This window comes from Suncus etruscus, chromosome 5 (genome assembly GCF_024139225.1).
Source record: "Suncus etruscus isolate mSunEtr1 chromosome 5, mSunEtr1.pri.cur, whole genome shotgun sequence".
Taxonomy (NCBI): Eukaryota; Metazoa; Chordata; class Mammalia; order Eulipotyphla; family Soricidae; genus Suncus; species Suncus etruscus.
Genome location: NC_064852.1, coordinates 110,456,898 through 110,477,641, shown reverse-complemented (window position 1 = coordinate 110,477,641; position 20,744 = coordinate 110,456,898). Strand labels below are relative to the sequence as shown.

Sequence of the window (20,744 nt, the reverse complement as noted above, 5' to 3'; positions counted from 1 at the left end):
CAGTTTGGGGTAAAAGCAACTTGAGAAATCTCCCTTAGTTACCAGGTTCTTGGGTTTTAATGTCTTTCTCCTCCCTTTAAATCATGTAATCTTTGTTTTTGAAATTTTTCATTGATTAATTTCAGCACCTTCAAACTAACCTTTTAAGTAGTTAAATTAAATATATCAGGAAATTAAATTTGACTAGCCCATCTAACAGAAGCAGGGGTTTGAACCCTCTTTCACTTTTCCTCACGGAGGAAGCTAGAAGGAAAAGTAACTCAAGTGAATTATAGTGTCTAATTTTAAATGAGACGATCCTTAACTCCACATGAAGTCTTGAAGGCCAAGACATTCATTTGTCCATAAACAGTAAAAAAAATTGTGGTCATCATGGAGATCATGTGATCATTTTGATTTTTCTTAAAGAAATAAGTAAATTTGATTCAGAGGAGGAGAGAAAAAGTGAGGCGAGGAGTGAGGCGGTGAATTTGCCTATGCTCTCCAAAGCACAGCTAGACTTGGTTGGATGCTCACTTGACATCTTGAATCTTTTTAATGTTGATGTATGGGGTTTTTTGTTTGTTTTTAGTTGGCTGCACAGTCGGTGTGCGTTTGGAACTGGTTTCCTTGGCAGTCCAGAATCATGGCCAGGAGGGGCACTAATCCCCAAGGGGATGAACATATCACGAAGCCGAGTCAGGATGGAAGAATTTCCAATAAACAGGGTGCTGAAGTTCCGCCTGGCTCATCTGCTAATGATAGGTTCTTACTGATTAGTGAATGTAGCTTAAGCCTTTGTATGTGTCCTCAGGGGGCAGACAAACTTTTCGGAGGGACCAGATAACATTTGGAGGGATTATATTTCAGGTGTTTTAGCTTGAAATTTATTTTTAAAAAAATATTAAAGAAAAAAAAAAAAACAATGTTGTTGCCTGTGAAGCCAGTTGACTGAACAAACAGGCAGAGCTGTTGAGCACAGAATCACTGACCTGTCTGCATTTTGGTGCAGGGCTGGGGGACAGGATGTACTTGAAGCTTTGTTCTTTTCAGCATGTCAAAGAAAAACGGGCAACCTTCAGGAAATGCCTTTGCAAAGGATCAAACAGTGGGAAATTTGCATTTAATCCTATACTTATTTAATCTGGCCTTCAGAAGTCTCCATCTCCATGCTTCTAGTCTAAGGGCATCCTGGGAGCAAGTCAATCATCAGAGCTAGTTTCATGGTGGGGGCAGAAGTCCCTGCAGGTCTTGTGTCATTGGCCAAATGCATGGTCTTTGGGAGGTTTTATTTTGTTGTTTTTTTTTTTGTTTTTTGTTGTTGTTGTTGTTGTTGTTTTAATTGGCAAGTGCTTTATAGAAGTATTTTTATCCAGGTGCCACTCCAATTTGTGTCTGTAATAAAACTATATTATAAGACGGGAATAATTCATGGGCATTTCTCTGCGTCTAGATGAGGGGTGGTGGGGAGAGTGCTACTTGGTGTTTTCCGTGTGACATTCCCCTTGTTGTCCACTTGTCACTTGTCATGCCCTCCCAAGAGAAGGATTTTAAACCTAGCTATATCACTTGAAACTTTTTAGAAATAATCAGGGAAGTTTCTAGAGAGAAAAATCTTCCTTTATTTTTTAGGAGGGGGGTGGTATTTTTGCTTTGCTTTTCCATTTAGGTTGGGGTACAGAATACCTCCCCCAAACTATCAGCACAAAACAGGGTATTGGTTTTTTTTAGCTCTGATGTTATTGGAGTTGAATAACTAAATAAATAACTATATAAGGGAATAATGTTTCTAATAAAGGTTCCCTACATTCTCAAAGCATCCCTGTTTTAATTTTTTTACCTAAATCTTTGTGCTTTATCTGTGTAAAGAGAAAAATGTACTGAGTTATAATGCATTTTATTAACACTATGTACATATTAGCTGCTTTATGTTCAGAATGGTAGCAGTTGCTTTGTATATTAAAGTGATTCTTGTGAATTTGTGAAATATTGTCATAAAGTGCTTTTTCTTACTGTAATCTTTGTGGTATGACCTGTCATATTGCCCTTTTTTACACAAAAGTTATGTGCAGTCACATAAACATGCTTTTAAAAACTCTGTAAGTCTCTTTCTTGGGGCTGCGATCTCATCTGTTGTGTGAGGCTCTGTTTTCTTGGGGCAGGCATGTGGCTTTTGTTAAATGAGTAAAATCTGTTGGAACAGACCACAAGCTTGTGTTGCCAGCAAGAAAATCCAAGCAGTAAGCTCCTCTCTTCAGTTATTTTGACTGTGCTTTTCTTTGCAGCCCAGTTCTTTTTTTTCTTTCCCTCAAATGGACTTAATAATGCCTGTTTGAGGTGGGGTTGTCAGTTCCCTACTGAGTCGACTGACAACAGAATCTTCTTTCTTTCACCATTATAAAAATGCATGTTTGCACTAAAGAAGAATTTCTCAGGTCCCCCTGTAATTCTTAAATTCTGTGACTATATTAAACAGAAGGAAGAGGGGAGGGGTGTGTTCTTTGCTTAAATGCATAAGAATAAAAAAGAATCTCATACTATGGATTCAGTTTCTGAAAATTAGCAATTGCATTTATTTCTCGATCTTCCTGTCATGTTGGTCAAAACTGTTCGTGCTTGCCATTGTCAAACAAAATACATAAATATTTTCTTCTACCAAGAGTAGCCACATAATTTATTGTGCAGACAAATATTTTGGAAAGTTCGGGCAATTCTCCCAATGACACAATCACTAGACCAGGACTGTGTTGAGAAACATCAGGGTGTGTGGTCTGGCCATGCCAGCTGTGTATGGGCGTTTCGGCCTCCAGTCCAGGTTCTTCCCTTCAGCCTTTGCCGACACTTGCTCATCTCACACAAAACTCAGTGAGCACCCTGGCCACTGAGAAGTCAGTCATGATCTACACTCGTGGAAACAATCCTATTGCTTAAATTTGGACCCATTTCCATCTCCATTCAGATCGCCAATTTCCGAAACAACCCTAAATGTATCTCCTTTCCACTGCTTTGTTTGTCACTGTCCATGTCCCCCCTCCCCCCATCTTTAGATAATGCCTCTAACCACCGGTCACATGTTAAGTGCTGGTTGGATAGACTGTTCAAAGAGGGGACATGTCCCTTGTATATACACAACCTGAGTCTCGTCTTGGAACCTCATTCATTGTTCCTTCAAGCTTCAACCTGGTTCCTGAGCCAGCAGTCGGCCCTAAGTACAGAGGTTGTGAGCCCACACACATTCTAAAACAGAACTGCCCTATATCAGTTGCCCTCACACTCACTGTACATTCTAATTTCTCCAAATTGTCCACATTGAAGTGAAGGATGTTTTGGGACCACACTGTTCAGTGCTAGGGAGTTATTCTGGTGACTTGTGGGCCCGAACATATGTGGTACCCATGTCTGTCTGACCCAGTGCCCAAAATTAAAGTCCATGGAGTTCAGAATTCTTGCAAACCAGGCATAGAAAAAAGCAATTCCAAGGAGTTTAGGTGTGAACTGGATGGCACGAGGTACTTCATAGTAGTGTTAGACCATCAACCAAATGTAGATACACTACACTGAGTGGATATGCATGCAAAGTTAAAGCTTTGTTGTATCCTTGGGGCTGGAGAGATAGCACAGAGAGGGCATTTGCCTTGCATGCGGCTGACCTGGGTTCAATCCCTGGTATTTCTTAGGGTCCACTGAGCCTACCAGGAGCAATTTCTGAGCAGAGCTAGGAGTAACCCCTTAGTGCTGCTGGGTGTGGCCCAAAAACACAAACCAAAAAAGGTTTGTTATATTCTCTTGGTGACACCATGTCTTTCTCCCCTCCCACTTTAATACACTGTCTTGTCAACAGGTCTTTTCCATCCACATGTGCCTCAGTCTACCAGGTGTCCCATACTCACTACCAAGACATCATTTGACCAGTGGCTTCTGGTTATGGTGAGAAAACTCAAGGATAGACCAGCTGAAATGTCACCCAAGACTTCTGAGAACTAGAAATCTTCACATACAGCCACTCTGGGGTCAAGGATGGAAGAAAGATAGCATCAGTGCCTTGTGTGCAGAAGGTTTTGGGCCCATCAGATGTCACATGCCTTAACACATTGATCATTAAAAATACATTAAGGGGCTGGAGGAGAGCACAGTAGGGAGGACATTTGCCTTGCATGCGGCTGACCTGGGTTCTATCCTCAGCATCCCCTAGGATCACTCTAGCCTGCCAAGAGTGATTTATTTTTTCTTTTTTTTTGGGGGGGGGGGGGTGGTGGGTTTGGGCCACACCTGGCTATGCACTCAGAAATTGCTCCTGGCTTAGGGGACCATATGGGATGCCGGGGGATCGAACCATAATCCATCCTAGGTTAGCGATTGCAAGGTAGATGCCTTCTCACTTGTGCCACCACTCCAGTCCCCAGGAATGATTTCTGAGTGCAGAGTCTGGAATAACCCCTGAGCACTGTTGGATGTGTCCCCCCCCCCCAATAAGTTGCTTAATATCTTTTTCATAATATCTTTAAGCACCATGATTACAAACATGTTTGTAGGGTTTATTTTGTGTGTTTTTTTGTGTGTGTAGTTTCTTTTGAAGGAAGAAAAGTTTAGCTTAGGTGATGCATCAGCCTGTTTAAGTTGAAGCATAAGCAATGTCTTTTGGGGGGGGAGGTTGCTCAAGGGTCACTCCTGGCTATCTGCTCAGAAATCGCTCCAGGCAGGCACGGGGGACCATATGGGACACCGAGTTTCGAACCAATCACCTTAGGTTCTGGATCGGCTGCTTGCAAGGCAAACGCCGCTGTGCTATCTCTCCGGGCCCTGCATAAGCAATGTCTTAACTCCTAAATTTTAACTCTTCCTGCTTAAATTTAGGAGGAATATGTGTCGTGGTGTTTTTTTTTTTTATATTTTTTTATTTGGGGGGGGGGATAACTGGCTGTGTTCTTGGTGGGCACTGAGCCACTGACTAGGGCATGTGCCTCCATGTGCTTCCTCCAGCCCGGTACCAGGTTGTTGGGTTTTGTTTTTTGTTTTTTTTATTTTAACCAGTTAATTCTTGTGTGTGTGTGTGTGTGTGTGTGTGTGTGTGTTTGGGGGGGGGGTTGGGCCACATCCGGCGGTGCTCAGGGTTTACTCCTAGCTATCTGCTCAGAAATAGCTCCTGGCAGGCACGGGGGACCATATGGGACACCGGGATTCGAACCAACCACCTTTGGTCCTGGATCGGCTGCTTGCAAGGCAAACGCCGCTGTGCTATCTCTCTGGGCCCTTAACCAGTTAATTCTTTAGTTGAATCACTGTGAGATAGTTACAAAAACTATTCTGGATTGAGTTTCGGTACTGCAATGTTCAACAACCGTCACCAGGGCATATTTCCTGCCACCAATGCCCCCAGTCTTCAGCCTTCTCCCCGGCCTGTCTCGAGAACGGACATCTCTGCATCTCTGAAGGCTCTCTGTCTCTCTGTGTCTCTGTCTCTGTGTGTGTCTCACCCACCCTAACCTTCCCCCCTCCTCCCAAGTCCCTCCCACTTTCTATACAAAACTTTCACAGAACTATATCTTTACCTAGCCTCTTCAGGCATGGGGTACCCTGGAAAGGGGGTTATGACTGTTCCAGGTGCCTCATTCCTCACTGGGGTACCCTTTTCCTCCCCAAAGCACCCCAAGTTTCCTCCCATTCAACCCCAAAGCTACTCTCAAATGTTTGGTTTTCCTGATTAAAAAAAATGACCCCAAAAGTGTTTCTAAGTCCAGGTAATTGTTTATTTTGGGGTCATATCCTGCAATGCTGGAAGGAGGGGGGCTGCTGTTCTTGGCCCTGCACTCAAGGATCAACCCTGGTGGTACTTGGGAGACTCTAGGATCAGGGGTTCAAACCTGCTGTGCTCTAGTGATTCAAGCTCTAGTGATTCAGTTTTGAGCCACACCCAGCAACGAATGTTCTGTGCTTACTCCTGGATTGTCACTCCTGATACTGCTCGGGGAGTTTGGGATGAAATGCCAGGGATCAAGCCCATCAGGACGTGCAAGGCAAGCGCTGGCTTTCAGCAAGCATTTTCTTTTGGTTTCTACATCACTCTCGGTGCTTGGGGCTGACACCCGAATAGGGCTCCTACCTATTGGGACTAGGGGGAATCATGCAAGTGTGCCAGGATCGGATCAAAACCAGGTTGGCTAAAGGCAAAGCAAGAGCCTTCCCTGCTTGTCGTCTCATCGTCATTCTAAACTGCTTCGTGCGTTTCTTTCCCACAGGCTATGAGAAGACAGAATAATTAGACACTTTAATAAGCCGTTTTATGAGAACCAATGAGTTGAGGGAAATTCCCTCGAGTGTCCATTTGGCTCCTACAGCAGGGCACTGGGCTCACTTTGAAAAGATCAGTGTGATTCATCCAGTCTCCAAGTGTGGCAGTCATTGGTAAAACCATACAAGCCCTGTTCGAGCATTTGGCGGCCCATTTGTCCAGGACGGCAGAGTCCGTGGCTGGCAGAGTTATAGCTGTTGTGCTCACAGTTTCCTCCCAGCAGCTCGAACCCTAGCCAAGGAAAGGGGCTTGTACTTAGGCTTAGGACAGTGTTGCTGTACCAGAAGGAGCTACCACCTGTCTAGTGGTGAGGTTAATTCAGAGGATTTGTTCAGGTCAGTTCGAATTCGGACCCTCCAGTAGGAAAGAAGGAAGGGCTCTGCTGGGAACGACTGGAAATGGCAACTGGGCCCAGATCGTCCCATCCTGAAAACAAAGAAAAACCCTCGGGGATATGCTGAAAAAAACAGCTTTATTGCCAATGATCAACAGTCCTGATGGTGTATGTTTTATTCAACATGAGTATTTGAGTAGTTGTGTTTGATTTGGTCTGAGAAGTCACTGATACCCACCAAAATAACAAGAGTCTGGCAGAAGAAACTGCTTCGAGAAACAGGCTCCGGAGTAGGATCAAACCAAGTTTCTTCCTTGAGGACAAAAGCTTATTGGAAATGCACACTTATAGGATGAATTAATCCAATAAAATGGAAAAGTCACAATTTTATCAACCTTTATTTTGGGGAGGAGATGCGCCTGGCAATGCTCAGGAGTTCCTCCTAGCTCTGCACTCAGGAATTACTTCTGGTGGACTCAGGAGACCATATATAGCATTGAGGATTGAACCCAGATCAACGGTGTGCAAAGCAAACACCTTCCCACTGTACTAGTGCTTTGGCTCCTTTATGAATATTTTTCATGATACCAATTTCCCTACCCCCCTTTGTTCTCTCATCCACACATACCACATACACACACACCCTAACAGCTCTGGAAAGGTCAGTAGTTGGTGTGACTCAATTGTGTCCCCTGTCCAGGAACTTGAACTTGGAACTTGTTGGCTCAGGGTCATGCCCCCAACCCAGGGATGGTCCTCACAGGACTGTGAAAGCTGCTCCCTGTCCTCACCTCAGCCAGTTCAGGGTCACCCCAGGTCCCCAGAGGCAGCCAAGGGTTTTACTGATCACACCCTGACTCACTCTTCCTCCCCTCTGCTATGATCCAGGGAGCTATTACAACAAAACACCCCCATTTCAACTCTGCACTGACAGGCATTTCTGGGTTTGGGGTTAGGATAGGGGCACCTCGTGGGGGTGTCATGGGAACCTTAGGGTACAGACAAAGCCTGCACCGGCCATGGTTTCTAGCCCCACACTTCACACCCCTGACATAGAAAACCACAACCTGCTGAGGGACATGGGGAAGATGGCCTGAAACCTTTTCTGATTTACTTACTCAGCACTCACGTCCCTGCTGACGTCACTGGGTAGACACTGGACACTTGTAGCGTGATTACACTCAGCTCCAAACTGCCCCAGGGAAGTCTGCCTCGGGGCCAGAGCAATACCACAGTAGAAAGCGCGTTTGCGTTTGCCTTGCATGTGGCTGACCCAGGTTCGATCCCTGGCATCCAAAAGGGTCTCGTCCCGGAGCCTGCCAGGAGTGATTCCTGAATGCATAGCCAGGAGTAACCCCTGAGCACTGCTGGGTATGGCCCAAAGACAAAAAAAAAAAAAAGCTACAACTCCATTAATATATGTTTCTTCCAACAAGCACATTAATTGGGATTTGACCTTTCTTTACACAGCTATAGATATGGCAGGATTTTTATGGCTTTTTGTCTCAGAAGACTGCATATTTGTAGAACAGTAATACTTTGGATTTTGGATTTGGTGACAGACCATTTATTTCTGGTGCACATGGTTAGAATTTCATTGAACTATTGAACCAATCACAGAATGCTCACAACTTTTCATTCATCTTTATTAAAGCCTCTATTTGAAACATGTAGAAAAATACTGTCAAGTATTGGAGGGGGCACCCCAATGACACTCAGGGGTTACTCCTGGCTATGCGCTCAGAAATCTCTCCTGGCTTGGGGAACCACATGGGACACCAGAGATGGAACTGAGGTCTGTCCTGGGTCAGCCTCTTCCTGGCAGGCTCGAGGGACCGTATGGGATGCTGGGCCTGTCCCAGATTGGCCATGCATGATCCCTAAACACAAAACCAGCCCTGAGCACCCGGGGTGTAACTCAAAACCAAAAACCTTAAACAAATGGAATAAAAATCTGCTGGGGTGCGAGCAGAAGGCCATGCTGCAGGCCGAGGCTGAGGGCCTGGCCGTCTTCCCCAAGTGCCTAGACTTCTGCCAGCACCACAAGGACGAGCCCCAGCAATGAGGGCACGTGGAAAAGAAAGGCAGTCGCGGCGGCCATTATGGTACAAAGGACCATGTCCGAGCTGGAGAAGATGACTGTGGCCGTGAAGGTTCGGTGGCGGCGGCTGCGGGAGCGGGATGAAGTGCCAGCCGCCAAAGTGCCAGTCGCCAAAGAAGTGCCAGCAGATGCTTCCCTGTCCCGGCCTGCCGCCGCCCAAGGCCAAGGTGGCCCGCCGCGGGAGGAAGAGGGTCGGCGGGAGGCGGCAGCTCTGGCCCATCGCCAGGCCAAGAAACAGTCTGGAGGCCTCGGACATGAGCCCTCCACAGAAGGAAGACGGGGAGAAAACAACGGTTCATTGGAGCATAATTCCAAATTTACCTCCTTTACAGTACATAATTGTGATATTAAAAATGTTCGGTTTTAGTTTTAAATTTTTTTTTAATTTTTAAATTTTAATCTTAATAAAGAATGCCTTTAATTCTAAAAAAAAAAAAAATCTACTAGGGTAGTGGGGCCAGGAAGAGACAGCGCTGGCCTTGCATACAACCAATCTGGGTTCAATCCCCGGCATCCCACTAGGTCCCTTCAGTCCCACTAGGATTAATTCCTGAGTGTAGAACCAGGAGAAATGCCTGAGCATTGCTCGGTTATGGCCAAAACAAAATCTCAGGTGACAGCAAACAAGGCTGGAAAATAGGGATACATACATGGTCCCACAGGACACCTCAAAAAAAAAAAAAAAAGAAATAAAGATATTACTTTTACTATTATTATTATTATTATTAATTATTATTATTATTATTATTATTTTGGTCTTTGGGTCACACCTGGCAGCACTCAGAGGTTACTCCTGACTCTGTGCTCAGAAATCGCCCCTGGCAGGCACAGGGAACCATGTGGGATTGCTGGGAATCTAACCACCATCTGTCCTGGATCGGCTACATGCAAGGCAAATGCCCTACCACTGTGCTATCTCTCCAGCCCCTGATTTTACTTTTATTTGTAAGCTGAATCTATAATTAAACCAGAGGGGTCAGAACAACAGAACAGTGGTAGGGTGTTGGCCTTGCACGCGGCCCGACCCCAAACCTGGGTTCCATTTCTGACATCCTATACGGTCCCTCGAGCCTGCAGGAGTGATTTCTGAGTGTAGAGCCAGGAATAACCCTGTGTGTGGCCCAAAAACCAAAAAATTAAATTAAATTAGGGGCCAAAGAGATAGCATGGAGGTAAGGCAGTTGCCTTGCATGCAGAAGGACAGTGGTTCGAATCCCAGCATCCCATATGGTCCCCTGAGCCTGCCAAGAGTGATTTCTGGGCCCGGAGAGATAGCACAGTGGCGTTTGCCTTGCAAGCAGCCGATCCAGGACCAAAGGTGGTTGGTTCGAATCCCGGTGTCCCATATGGTCCCCCGTGCCTGCCAGGAGCTATTTCTGAGCAGACAGCCAGGAGAAACCCCTGAGCAATGCCGGGAGTGGCCCAAAACCCAAAAAAAAACCCAAAAAAAAAAAAAAAAAAAAAAAGAGTGATTTCTGAGTGTAAAACCAGGAGTAACCCCTGAGCGCCACCAGGTGTGACCCAAATAAACAAACAAAATTTTAATTAAATTATACCAGAAAAGCATGACACCAAAAATTCACATCCTGACCTGAAAGAATCAAAAGTATTTCAGACTCAAGGGAGGAAAAGACCAAGGAGATGGAGATCATCCTAACAGACCAGAAAACATGCTCAATGGCATGTTTGAAACTTGGAAAGTGAGGAAATGGGGCTCATCTTCTACCGGGAGATGTTTCAGCAGGATCACAGACAACCTCACCAAGCCTCGTGCCCAAGGATCCCTGAATCCCTGGAGAAGGACATGCCTGAAGGCACTGGGATGGCCATAGACAAGGGCTATAGGAGCTCACATCCAGTTTTAATCAGAGCTGATTGTCAGAGTGAGCGAAATACAGCCCCACAGGGCAGCAGACGGACAGACAATGTGCTGCTTGGTCCTCAAAAGCTTCCGCTGTGTTCTCAAACTCTCCTGCTTTATTTTCAAACTCTCCATTCAGCTGAGTAAACTTCATCTCGCAAAGATTTTCAGTCCCACTTTCTGCCCAGTTAATATTCTGGGGTTGTAGCACCCCCAATAAAATGGGGTTCCGAGGTCCAACCAGCTACAGGTCCTCTGTAGGCAGCCTCTTCTGGGCTCTATAAATGTACACGTCCCTCTCCGGGTCATAGTAGACCTTTGTCACAGTGAACAGTTGCCCCAGCATGGCTAGGAAGGCCTGGTCTCGCTCATAGCGAATGCGACAAGCCAAGAGAATCACGGAGTGGAGGCCACTGAGGTGTTCTAGGGTGTGGAGAAGGTCTTCAAACGTCTCCTCCAGATAGACGATATCAGCACCCAGTATCAGGTCCCATTCTCCAGGTGGAAAAAGCCCCAAATTCTGCCCCCAAGTTAGCTCTTTGATCACAGCTCGGGGTTGGATATCAGGAGGTAAGTTGGCCTCAACATTGGCTTTCAGAAAGTCTAAGGCCACTTTTCGGTCGGTGATTGTCACATGAGCACCTAAGTGAGACAGAGACAAAGCACCATAGTAGGGGGTGAGGGCCAAGGCTGACCAGGCACCTCTCACAGTCCAGTGCCTACCCTGACAGAAGCCTCAGGGTCTCGCACACCAAAACAGAAGGTTCCTGGCATGTCATTGGCAGAGGATAAGGTATTGCCTTGCACATGCGCAGCCAGGCTGGGTTTGATCCCCAGCATTCCATCTGGTCCCTTGGCCACTACCAGAAATGATACCTGAGTGTGAGCCAGGAGTGACCCCTGAGTATCACCAGGTGTGGCTCCCCATACCAAACCCCAACAAGAGAACAACTCACACCTGTACAAACTGCAGAAAGAACAACAGCAGGTGTTGGTGATGGGAGGAGAAATGAGGCCCTGGATCTGGGGAGTGGGACAAAATACAAGCCAGTGGCATCATTTTTATTTATTTTTATTTTTTTGGTTTTTGGATCACACACAGCAGCATTCAGGGTTACTCCTGACTCTATGGTCAGAAATTGCTCCTGGCAGACTCAGGGGACTATATGGGATGCTGGGATTCGAACCACTGTCCTGCATGCAAGGCAAATGCCCTGCCTCCATGCTATCTCACCAGCCCTCTGGTGGCATCATTTTGACAAAGTGTTCCTCAAAAACCTCCAAACAGAACTATGATGAGATCCGGCAACCCAATTTTTGAGTGTTTATTCAAAAATGTGTAATCTGGCCGGAGCGAAAGTGCAAGCAGTAAGATGTCTGTCTGCCTTGCCCAAGCTAGACCATGGTTCCATCCCTCAGCATCCCATATGGTCCGCCAAGCCAGGAGCAATTTCTGAGCGCATAGCCAGGAATAACCCCTGAGCGTCACCAGGTGTAACCCAACCCCCCCCCCCCGAAAAAAAAGTGAAATCAGGGGCCGGCGAGGTGGCGCTAGAGGAAAGGTAATCTACCTTGCAAGCGCTAGCCAAGGAAAGATCGATCCCCCGGCGTCCCACATGGTCACCCCAAGCCAGGGGCAATTTCTGAGCGCTTAGCCAGGAGTAACCCCTGAGCATCAAATGGGTGTGGCCCAAAAAAAACAAACAAAAAAAATATCAGGGGCCAGAGAGATAACACAGCGGTAGGGCTGTGCACAGCCGATCCAGGACGGATGGTGGTTCGAATCCTGGCTTCCCATATGGTCCCCCGTACCTGCCAGGAGCGATTTCTGAACACAGAGCCAGGAATAACCTGAGTGCCACCAGGTGTGACCCAAAAAACAAAAATAAATAAAAGTGAAATCAAGGCCCTTTGCAGGTAGGGGATTGACCGGGTTCGATCCCTGGGGTCCCATATGGTACCAACCCTGCCAGGAACAATTTTTGAGTACAAAGCCAGGGGTAACCCCTAATTGCCACCGGCTGTGGATCAAAAACAAACAACCAAAAAAGTAAAATTGGGGCTGGAGCAATACCACAGTGGTAGGGCATTTGCTTTGCATGAAGCTGACCCAGGATGGAGCCAGGAGTAACCTCTGAGTGCTGCTGGGTATGGCACCAAACCAAAACAAAACAAAAAGTGAAATTATTAGCTTAAAGAGATAAATTCAGCCAAGGCCAAGTGTAGCACTACTTAGCATGACTAAGACAGGAAGACAACTAAGGCCCTTTGAGAGGTGAAACAAGATGTGGGGCCAGAGAGATAACTTGGAGGTAGGATGTTTGCCTTGCATGCAAAAGGACCATGGTTCAAATCCCATCCCACATGGTTCCCCAAGCCTGCCAGGAGCAATTTCTGAGCCAGGAGTAACCCCCGAGTGCTGCCCGGTATGACCCCCCCCCCCAAAAAAAAAAGAGACGTGGCATAGTGCATTGCTGTTTAGGTAGTTAAAAAAAGACAAAATGTTGGGCCAGAGAGATAGTACAGAGGTGGCACATTTGCCTTGCATGCAGAAGGATGGTGGTTCGAATCCCGCATCCCATATGGTCCCCGGAGCCCACCGGGGTGATTTCTGAGCCTAGAGCCAGGAGTAACCCCTGAGTGCTCCTGGGTGTGACACCCCTCCAAAAAAAAGACAAAATGCTGCTACAGCTACTGCTACTGGTGATAGCAAAGGAAGGGAGTGGGTATGTGTGTGGGTGTGTGTCTGGGAGCAAAAATGAGGGGTGCAAGGAGACAGGAGAGCACAGCCCACTGGGGCAAAGGTGACAGCAGCTTGTCCAAAATCATCAGGGCAGGGCAGGAAATCAAAAGATGTCTTGGGTCTCACATCTCCAAACTAGCAAATACAGTGGGCACAGGCATGGTTTGGCAGGGCATATGCCTCTTGTGTATGGGCCCCTCTCTCTGCCCCGTCCCCAGCAGCACCTCGCCATGAGTCAGTTCCACCCACCAGGGAATATGCCAACCACCACTCACCCAGCAGTGCAGCCACGATGCCCACCAGCCCAGTGCCAGCGCCCAGCTCCAGGACAGTGTGGCCCTGCAGCTCTACAGCGCCCGTCTCCAGGTAGGCAGACAGGACCACGGCCTGTGTGGGAGAGACAGACAGATGGAGTCAGGGGCCGGGTGCCACCAGGTGAGGGAGCATTTCCCCCAGGAGGGGAGCATTCACCCCTCTGGGACAGGGGTCCAGGCCTGGTTTAGGAGCAGTCCCAGCCACCTGGGGGCCCCTCCCCCAGAAGGCTGGCACTGCCTGTATCCCAAATTCCTTACACAGTCAGCAGTGGGGGGGTCTACCCACATGGGGGAATAATACTATCACCAAGACTTGGACTGAGTTTTAAGCTCACCCAGAAAAGGGCCTCCCTACCTGTCAGTCCCAAGGGAGCTGGGACTGCTTTGCCCTGCTCCCACATATACACCCAAGGGGAAGTCGTGGCCTTAAATTAGCAAATGCACAAACTCTCTTAAATGCTTTCACACAGAGATAGGGCATTTGCTTTGCACATGGCTGACCTAGGATGGATCCAGGTTTGATTCCCGGCATCCCATATGGTCCCCCAAACCTGCTAGGAGTAACCCCTGAGCATCGCCAGTGTTGCCTGCAAACTAAAAAGGAAAAAAGAAATGCTTCCACTGTCCTCATCACAGTGCTCCCTTCTCTGTCCTCACTGCTCTCCCCGCTCTTTGTAACAAGCTTCCTACCATAGTCCTCCTGGCCCTAATATCTCTGGATATTAATACCGTACTATCTTTCATTTTATATCCACAAACGAGTGAGATTATTCTATGTCTATCCCTCTCCCTCTGACTCATTTTGCTCAGGAGACAGTGGTGGCAGGAAATGTCCCCTGGGGAAGGATGTTGGACATTGCATGGCTGAAACTCAATCATGAACAACTTTGTTAACTGTAGAAAAAAACCTTAATTGTATTATGAACAATCTTGTCACCAGGGTGTTTAAGTAATTAAAAGGAAATGCTTCCTGTTCACAGGAAGTTTGAATACCATGTTTCAAAGCCACATAATAGCAATAGCAATAAAACTGGCAATTCCCAGAGTTGGAGAGTTGCCCAAAGGGTTGACTGACTGGGAAACATGGATTTGCCCCCCCTGAACTGCCCAGTCCCCGAAAGAGCATCTGGAACAGGAGCCGCCCCACAAGCAAACAAACAACCAAAACCAAATCCTGCTTGGTGAGCTTTTAGGAAGATCACCTGATTACTTCTGCATCTGCAAACACTTTCCTGTAGATCCTTCAGACTACAGCCCTAGGAGTTAGCAGTGTTCTAGGCCAGCAGACAGAAGGCTTTTTATTCCTAACATCCCCACCAAAAAAAAAAAAAAAAAAATCAAGTGTTGGGGCCTGAGAGATAGCACAGTTGTAGGGCATTTTGCCTTGCACACAGCCAACCCGGTATGGACCTGGGTTCAATCCCGGCATCTCATCTGGTCCCCCAAGCTGCCAGGAGTAATTCTGAGTGCAGAGCACGGAGTAACCCCCTGAGCACCAAAAACAAAACAAAACAAAAATATCAAGAGTAAAGCTAGAACTCTCCTTTCACTCTGCAGGAAGTATGCAAACAGAGCTTGGCTAGGAATAGAGGCAAAGGGAGCTGGAACAGGAGTTAGCAGAAAAGCCAGCAGAGGGCTACTGGAGGAAGGTAAGGGCCTTACCCACAGCTGACATCCCCCCTAGCCCTGCCAGAAAGAATCCAGAGCCACGGGTAAGCACTGAGTACCACAAGGGCCGCAGAAAAATACAAACACACATAGTCCAGTGAGCATTATCCTGCAAAAACGATTGAGGAAAACACACACACACACACACACACAAACTTGTCTTTACTGTGTGGGGTCTCAGAATTTTCGGCGGGTCCTCACTCTTTACCAGCCCCAAAAGTGGAGCACCGGGCTCCAGCTGTCCTCCCCAGGTGTTCCCTTCCTCTCTCCCAGAACAAAGTTCTGAGCCTCCCACCCTCTTTCTTCTCTCATCAACGTCTCCGGGAGGCCCGCTGGGCAGTAAAGCCAGAAGCAATCTTTGGGAGGGAGTGGGGTTCTTCCCAATGGGAATCAGCCCCTTTCCCAGAAAACTACAAACCCACAACTGTAGTTTTAAAGAGTGAAATGGGGCCGGAATGAAGGCACAGTGAGGAGGGCGTTTGCCTCGCAAGCGGCCAACCCGGGTTCGATTCCCGGCACCCCATAGGGTCCGTCCCCTTCCCCGCACCACCACCCCCACGCCCACCACCCCATCAAGCACTGCCAGGAATGATCCCTGAGCGCAGAGCCAGGAGTAACCCCCGAAAGCCGCCGGTTGTGGTCCAAAAGACAAAAGTAAAAGTAGCGAACCGAGCGGCACCTAAGTTTGATGGCCACAGTGCGGGGCCGTGCGTGGAGTCCGCCCAGCCCGCCTCGCGACCCGCACCCCCCGTTTCCCCAGGTCTCCCCCACGCCTGCCTTACCGCGTCCCACACCACCGCGGCGACGCCCAGCTGCCTCCAGTTCTGCCGGATGCGAATCGCGCGGTCCGCAAAGGAGAAGGCGGCCAGCGGCTGGTGGAAATGCCGCAGCCCCCCCGGACCCTCGTAGGGCACCAGGGCCATGGCACCGCAGACTCGAGGGAAACAGGCAGGGGACGCTTGGGTTTCCCTCCTCCACCGGGCGATGGCTCCACGTCCGCTGGGAAGCGGGGTGCGGGTCCGAACTCCAATCGCAGGGAGGCAGGGAGGAGGAAGGGCCGGGCCTGCGCGTGGAAGGCGCGGCCAGGCCCGGGCGCGCTGGGCGGTTGGGGCCCGCGCGCGCGCTTAGGCCGGGCAGAGAGAACCCCTGGGGCCGCGCGCACCGCTCCGCAGCTCTCGCGCGCCCCTGCACCCCGCTAAATCGGGGGCGCAAGGGGAAGGTCCCGAGCCTGCCCGCGCGCGCCCCGCCGCCTAAGGCAGTCGCCTTCCAGGTGGGGTGGGCGATGGTGCGGTTCCTCCGGGGCGCCCGTCACCCCTCTCCAAAAGGCCCCGAGGCGGACCCGCGCCACCCACGCGACCCACGTACCTCCGGCCACGGTCGGGAGCACGACCCGCCACGACCCGCCCCGCTCCACGCGCTCCGCCCCGGCCCGCTCTCCCCACCCCGCGCGCACCGACGTTCCCGCCCCGGCCCGCGCGCTCCGCCCACCCGGGCTCGCCCCGGCTACCTCCGTGCTGGAGCGCGCGTCTCCGGGGCTCCAGACCTTCCCTTTGCTGGGGCCCCTGTTCTGCGCGCTCCGGGTCCGGCTTTCGAACCCGAAGCGCGGGGTGCTCTTCCGACCGTGCGTTGGGGTTTGGGGAGGACAAAGCGATGGCGCTGCGGGGAAGAGTCTGACACTCACTCTCCCGGGTTCCATCTCCCGCATCCCAGAACTCTGGTCCCCCCAGCACCGCCTGGAATGACTGCTGGGCCCCGAGCCAGAGTCCGCCTGGAACACCGCGGGTGGAACCCCAGAACACGCAAAACCCTCTGCCCGGTTCGGCTGCCCACTTGGTGCGATGAAAGTCTTTTCGGGGAAAGGGTCGCCGCCCACCCAACCAGCCAGCAAGGGTCCGAGCGGGACTGGCCGGAAGCCTGGGTGGACGACCACAGAGGGGATAGTGGGGACCGAGCAGGACGCGGGGCTCGGCTGGTTCCGAGGACCGCTGCGACCCCAGTCTCTCCTCCCCGGGGAGGATCGTCCCTCTTGGGACAGCTGGAAGAGGGCTTGATCACAGCGTGAGCCCTCGGTCCCCCGACCCCGGTCACAAGTGCGCGTGGTCGTCCAGCCCTTCCTTTCTGGGCCACATCCCGCGGACCTTGTTAGGCTGGGGCTAGAGGCGCTTTCCTGTCCCCACTCCCCCATTCCGGTCTCTCCAGAGCTCCCCCTCAATCACCCTGACGCCACCAGCTCCTTCCCACCTCGTTCATCCAGCAGGACGTGCGCCGGCCCGGCCAGACCCGTGCCTGGGTCTGCAAAGCGACCAGTTAAAGGGCTTTTGATAATTTTCTCCTTTTTGGCTCAGTTTTTAAATAGAATTATTTTATTTTATTTTTTATTGGGGGGCCGCACCTGATGTTGCTCAGGTCTTACCCCTGACTGCACTCAGGGATCACTCCTGCCTTTGCTTGGAGAACCATATGATTGAACCCAGGGCTTGCCTGCAAGGCAAGTGCCCTCCTGCTGTGCACTCAGGCCCCACTTGGCGATATTTTATCCTATCTTATATAATATAGCTTTATTGTGGTAAAATAAACATTTAAGATATAAAATGTGGGCCCGGAGAGATAGCACAGCGGCGTTTGCCTTGCAAGCAGCCGATCCAGGACCCAAGGTGGTTGGTTCCAATCCCGGTGTCCCATATGGTCCCCAGTGCCTGCCAAGAGCTATTTCTGAGCAGACAGCCAGGAGTCACCCCTGAGCAACGCCGGGTGTGGCCCAAAAACCTAAAATAAAAAAAAAATAAAATGTGGGGGCTGGAGAGATAGCATTTGCCTTGCATGCAGAAGGACGGTGGTTCGAATCCCGGCATCCCATATGGTCCCCCGAGCCTCCCGGGAACCATTTCTGAGCATTGAGCCAGGAGTAACCCCTGAGCGCTGCCGGGTGTGACCCAAAAACCAAAAAAAAAAAAGGATATAAAATGTGGGTGCCAGAGAGATAGCTCAGCTGTAGGGCGTTTGCCTTGCAAACAGCTGGCCTGGTATGGACCTGGGTTCCATCCCTGGCATCCCATATTGTCCCCACCCCCAGCCTGCCAGGAGTGATTTCTGAGTGCAGAACCAGGAGTAACCAAAAAACCCAAAGATATAAAATGTGATGATTTTTTTAAACATTTTTTTATTTTACAACTATTTAAGCATTTATATTTATAAATATTTATTGATTACAAATGTTTATAGTTGGGTTTCAGTCATAAACAGAATATCCCCCTTCACCAGTGTGTAATTTGACCTATGTACACAATGTGAATGATTGCTACCATGGTTAACATATGCATCACTTCATAATTCAAATGTGTGTGTAACGAGAACAAATAAGATTCTCTCTTAACAGCTATTAAGAGGGGATTTTCATTTTCGAGAGGGGATACAAGCTAGTGGCATCATTTTGTTTGTTTGTTTGTTTGTTTGTTTTAGTTTTTCGGTCACATCCGGCAGCACTCGGGTTACTCCTGGCTCTATGCTCAGAAATCGCCCCTGGCAGGCACAGGGAACCATATGGGATGCTGGGATTCAAACCACCGTCCTTCTGCATGAAAGGCAAACGCCTTACCTCCATGCTATCTCTCCGGCCCCTAACAGTACATTTTCAAATAGCAGATTGACCATTCCAGTCAGCTTGGTGGAAATTTGATGCCTACAAGTTACTATCCTGTAACTGGATGTTTAAACACTTGAACCAAGACATTTCCCACAACCTCTGGAAATCTGTTTGAGTTTGTTTGTTTGTTTTTGTTTTTTGGGTCATACCTGGCAGCGCTCAGGGGTTATTCCTGGCACTATGCTCAGAAATCACCTCTGGCAGGCACAGGGGACCATATGGGATGCCGAGATTCCAACCACCGTCCTTCTGCATGAAAGGCAAACGCCTTACCTCCATGCTATCTCTCCGGCCCCTGAGTTGTTTTGTTTGTTTTGTTTTTAAGATTCCACACGTAGGGCTGTAGCAATAGCACAGCCAAAGGACCTTTGCCTTGCACAAGGCCAACTCAGGATGGACCTGGGTTTGATCCTTGGCATCCCATATGGTCCCCCAAGCCTGCCAGGAGCCTTTTCTGAGTGCAGAGCCAGGAGAAAATCCTGAGTGCCGTCGCTGGGTGTGGCCCAAACCCCCCCCCCAAAAAAAAAAAAAAAGATTTTACACATAGGGTCAGAGAGATAGTACAACAAACATGGTGCTTGCCTAGCAAGAGCTGACCCAGCTTTCATCCCTGGCACCTCATCAAGTCCCCCAAAACTGGCCAGTGGGAAGCTCTCTGTGTTTGAGCACAGACAGGTGGGACCCCAAACAAACACAAATGTATACACACAGAAGACTATTTCTATTGGCCTATTGTACTTAGGACAGTGCCTTCAAGGTTCCTCCCTGTGTTGCTGCAGATATCAGGATTCCCTTCTCAGAGGACTGAACAGTACTCCAGTGTGTGTGTTCACATGACCATACAAACACATACCTGTGCTCATACAAATATATGTGCCCACTGCATTTTTGGTATCTTTCCATCTGTTGATGGAACTCAGTCCTTTCCTGTTTGACTACTGCTGGGGTCAGAGAGGAAGTACAGGGGTTAAGTACAACTTCCTCACAGCAGACCAGGCTTTTACTCTCTACACTTCATTAGTCCCAAGTGCAGAGCCAGGGGTTGGCCCTGAGTGCATCTGGGATGCTCCCTCCCCCAAAGAAATGTCCTGGGGCCTACGTAGCCATCAGTGCTGCCATTTCCTTCTTCCCATCCAGGCAGGCTTTTCTACATTTCCCTTTGCTCTGATGCTCCTGGGTGTGGTTGTACACTTGGTCTTGGTGTTCAACATGCTCAGCAGTGCTTACAGGCCCACAACCCTAGATCTGATGCTCCAGCATCCTTTGGCTGTGCAGCTTATGGGGACCACACACTTTCCCTGTGGTGCTCACACACACCTTCCCTCAACCCTGGAGAGTCTGTGTGCTGCTGCAGAGCTGGGGTCCAAGATAACAGAGGCTCAGGGTCATGTGGACAATCAGGAATCAAACTTGAGGCCTCAAGCTTGAAACATAGGCACTTTTTTTTTTCACTTTTAAAAATTACTTTATTTAAACACTGTGCTGTACATGGTTGTTTGTATTACAATTTTTTGGGTTTTTTAGTTACAAAGTTGTTCCTGATTGAGTTTCAGTCATACAATCTGCAATACCCTTCACCAGTGCACATTTTCCCACCACGGATGTCCCCAGTTTCCTTCCCACTCTCCCCTCACCTGTCTCTGAGACAGATCCCTCCCTTTCTCTTTCCTTTTATACACTGTAGTTTTCACTATTGTTATTGAAGGAGTATCATGCATATGATTTTATCTCCTTTCAGCACCCAGTTCCTGATAGAGTGATCATTCCCAACTCTCACTGTCACTGTGTTCCCTTCTCTGCCCTCACTTCACT

The 20,744-nt window shown here is 49.0% G+C and overlaps 1 protein-coding gene across 1 annotated transcript; it reads right to left on the bottom strand.

The window, feature by feature from the left end:
* Nucleotides 1-10,374: 10,374 nt before the first annotated feature.
* Nucleotides 10,375-16,228, bottom strand: METTL21A (methyltransferase 21A, HSPA lysine). Its single transcript, XM_049773302.1, has 3 exons — nucleotides 16,072-16,228; nucleotides 13,583-13,694; nucleotides 10,375-11,206 (listed from the first exon to the last, which is right to left on the bottom strand). The coding sequence occupies exons 1-3, from the start codon at nucleotides 16,210-16,212 to the stop codon at nucleotides 10,809-10,811; spliced, it is 651 nt and encodes a 216-aa protein (XP_049629259.1). The 5' UTR covers nucleotides 16,213-16,228; the 3' UTR covers nucleotides 10,375-10,808.
* Between the last annotated feature and the right edge of the window lie 4,516 nt (nucleotides 16,229-20,744).

Coding starts and splice junctions, on each gene's coding strand:
- METTL21A (XM_049773302.1), bottom strand. CDS start 16,212: ATGGCCCTGGTGCCCTACGAGGGTCCGGGGGGGCTGCGGCATTTCCAC. Junction 13,695..16,071: donor CCGCGGTGGTGTGGGACGCG/GTAAGGCAGGCG, acceptor TCTCCCACACAG/GCCGTGGTCCTGTCTGCCTA. Junction 11,207..13,582: donor CATCGTGGCTGCACTGCTGG/GTGAGTGGTGGT, acceptor TGTCTCACTTAG/GTGCTCATGTGACAATCACC.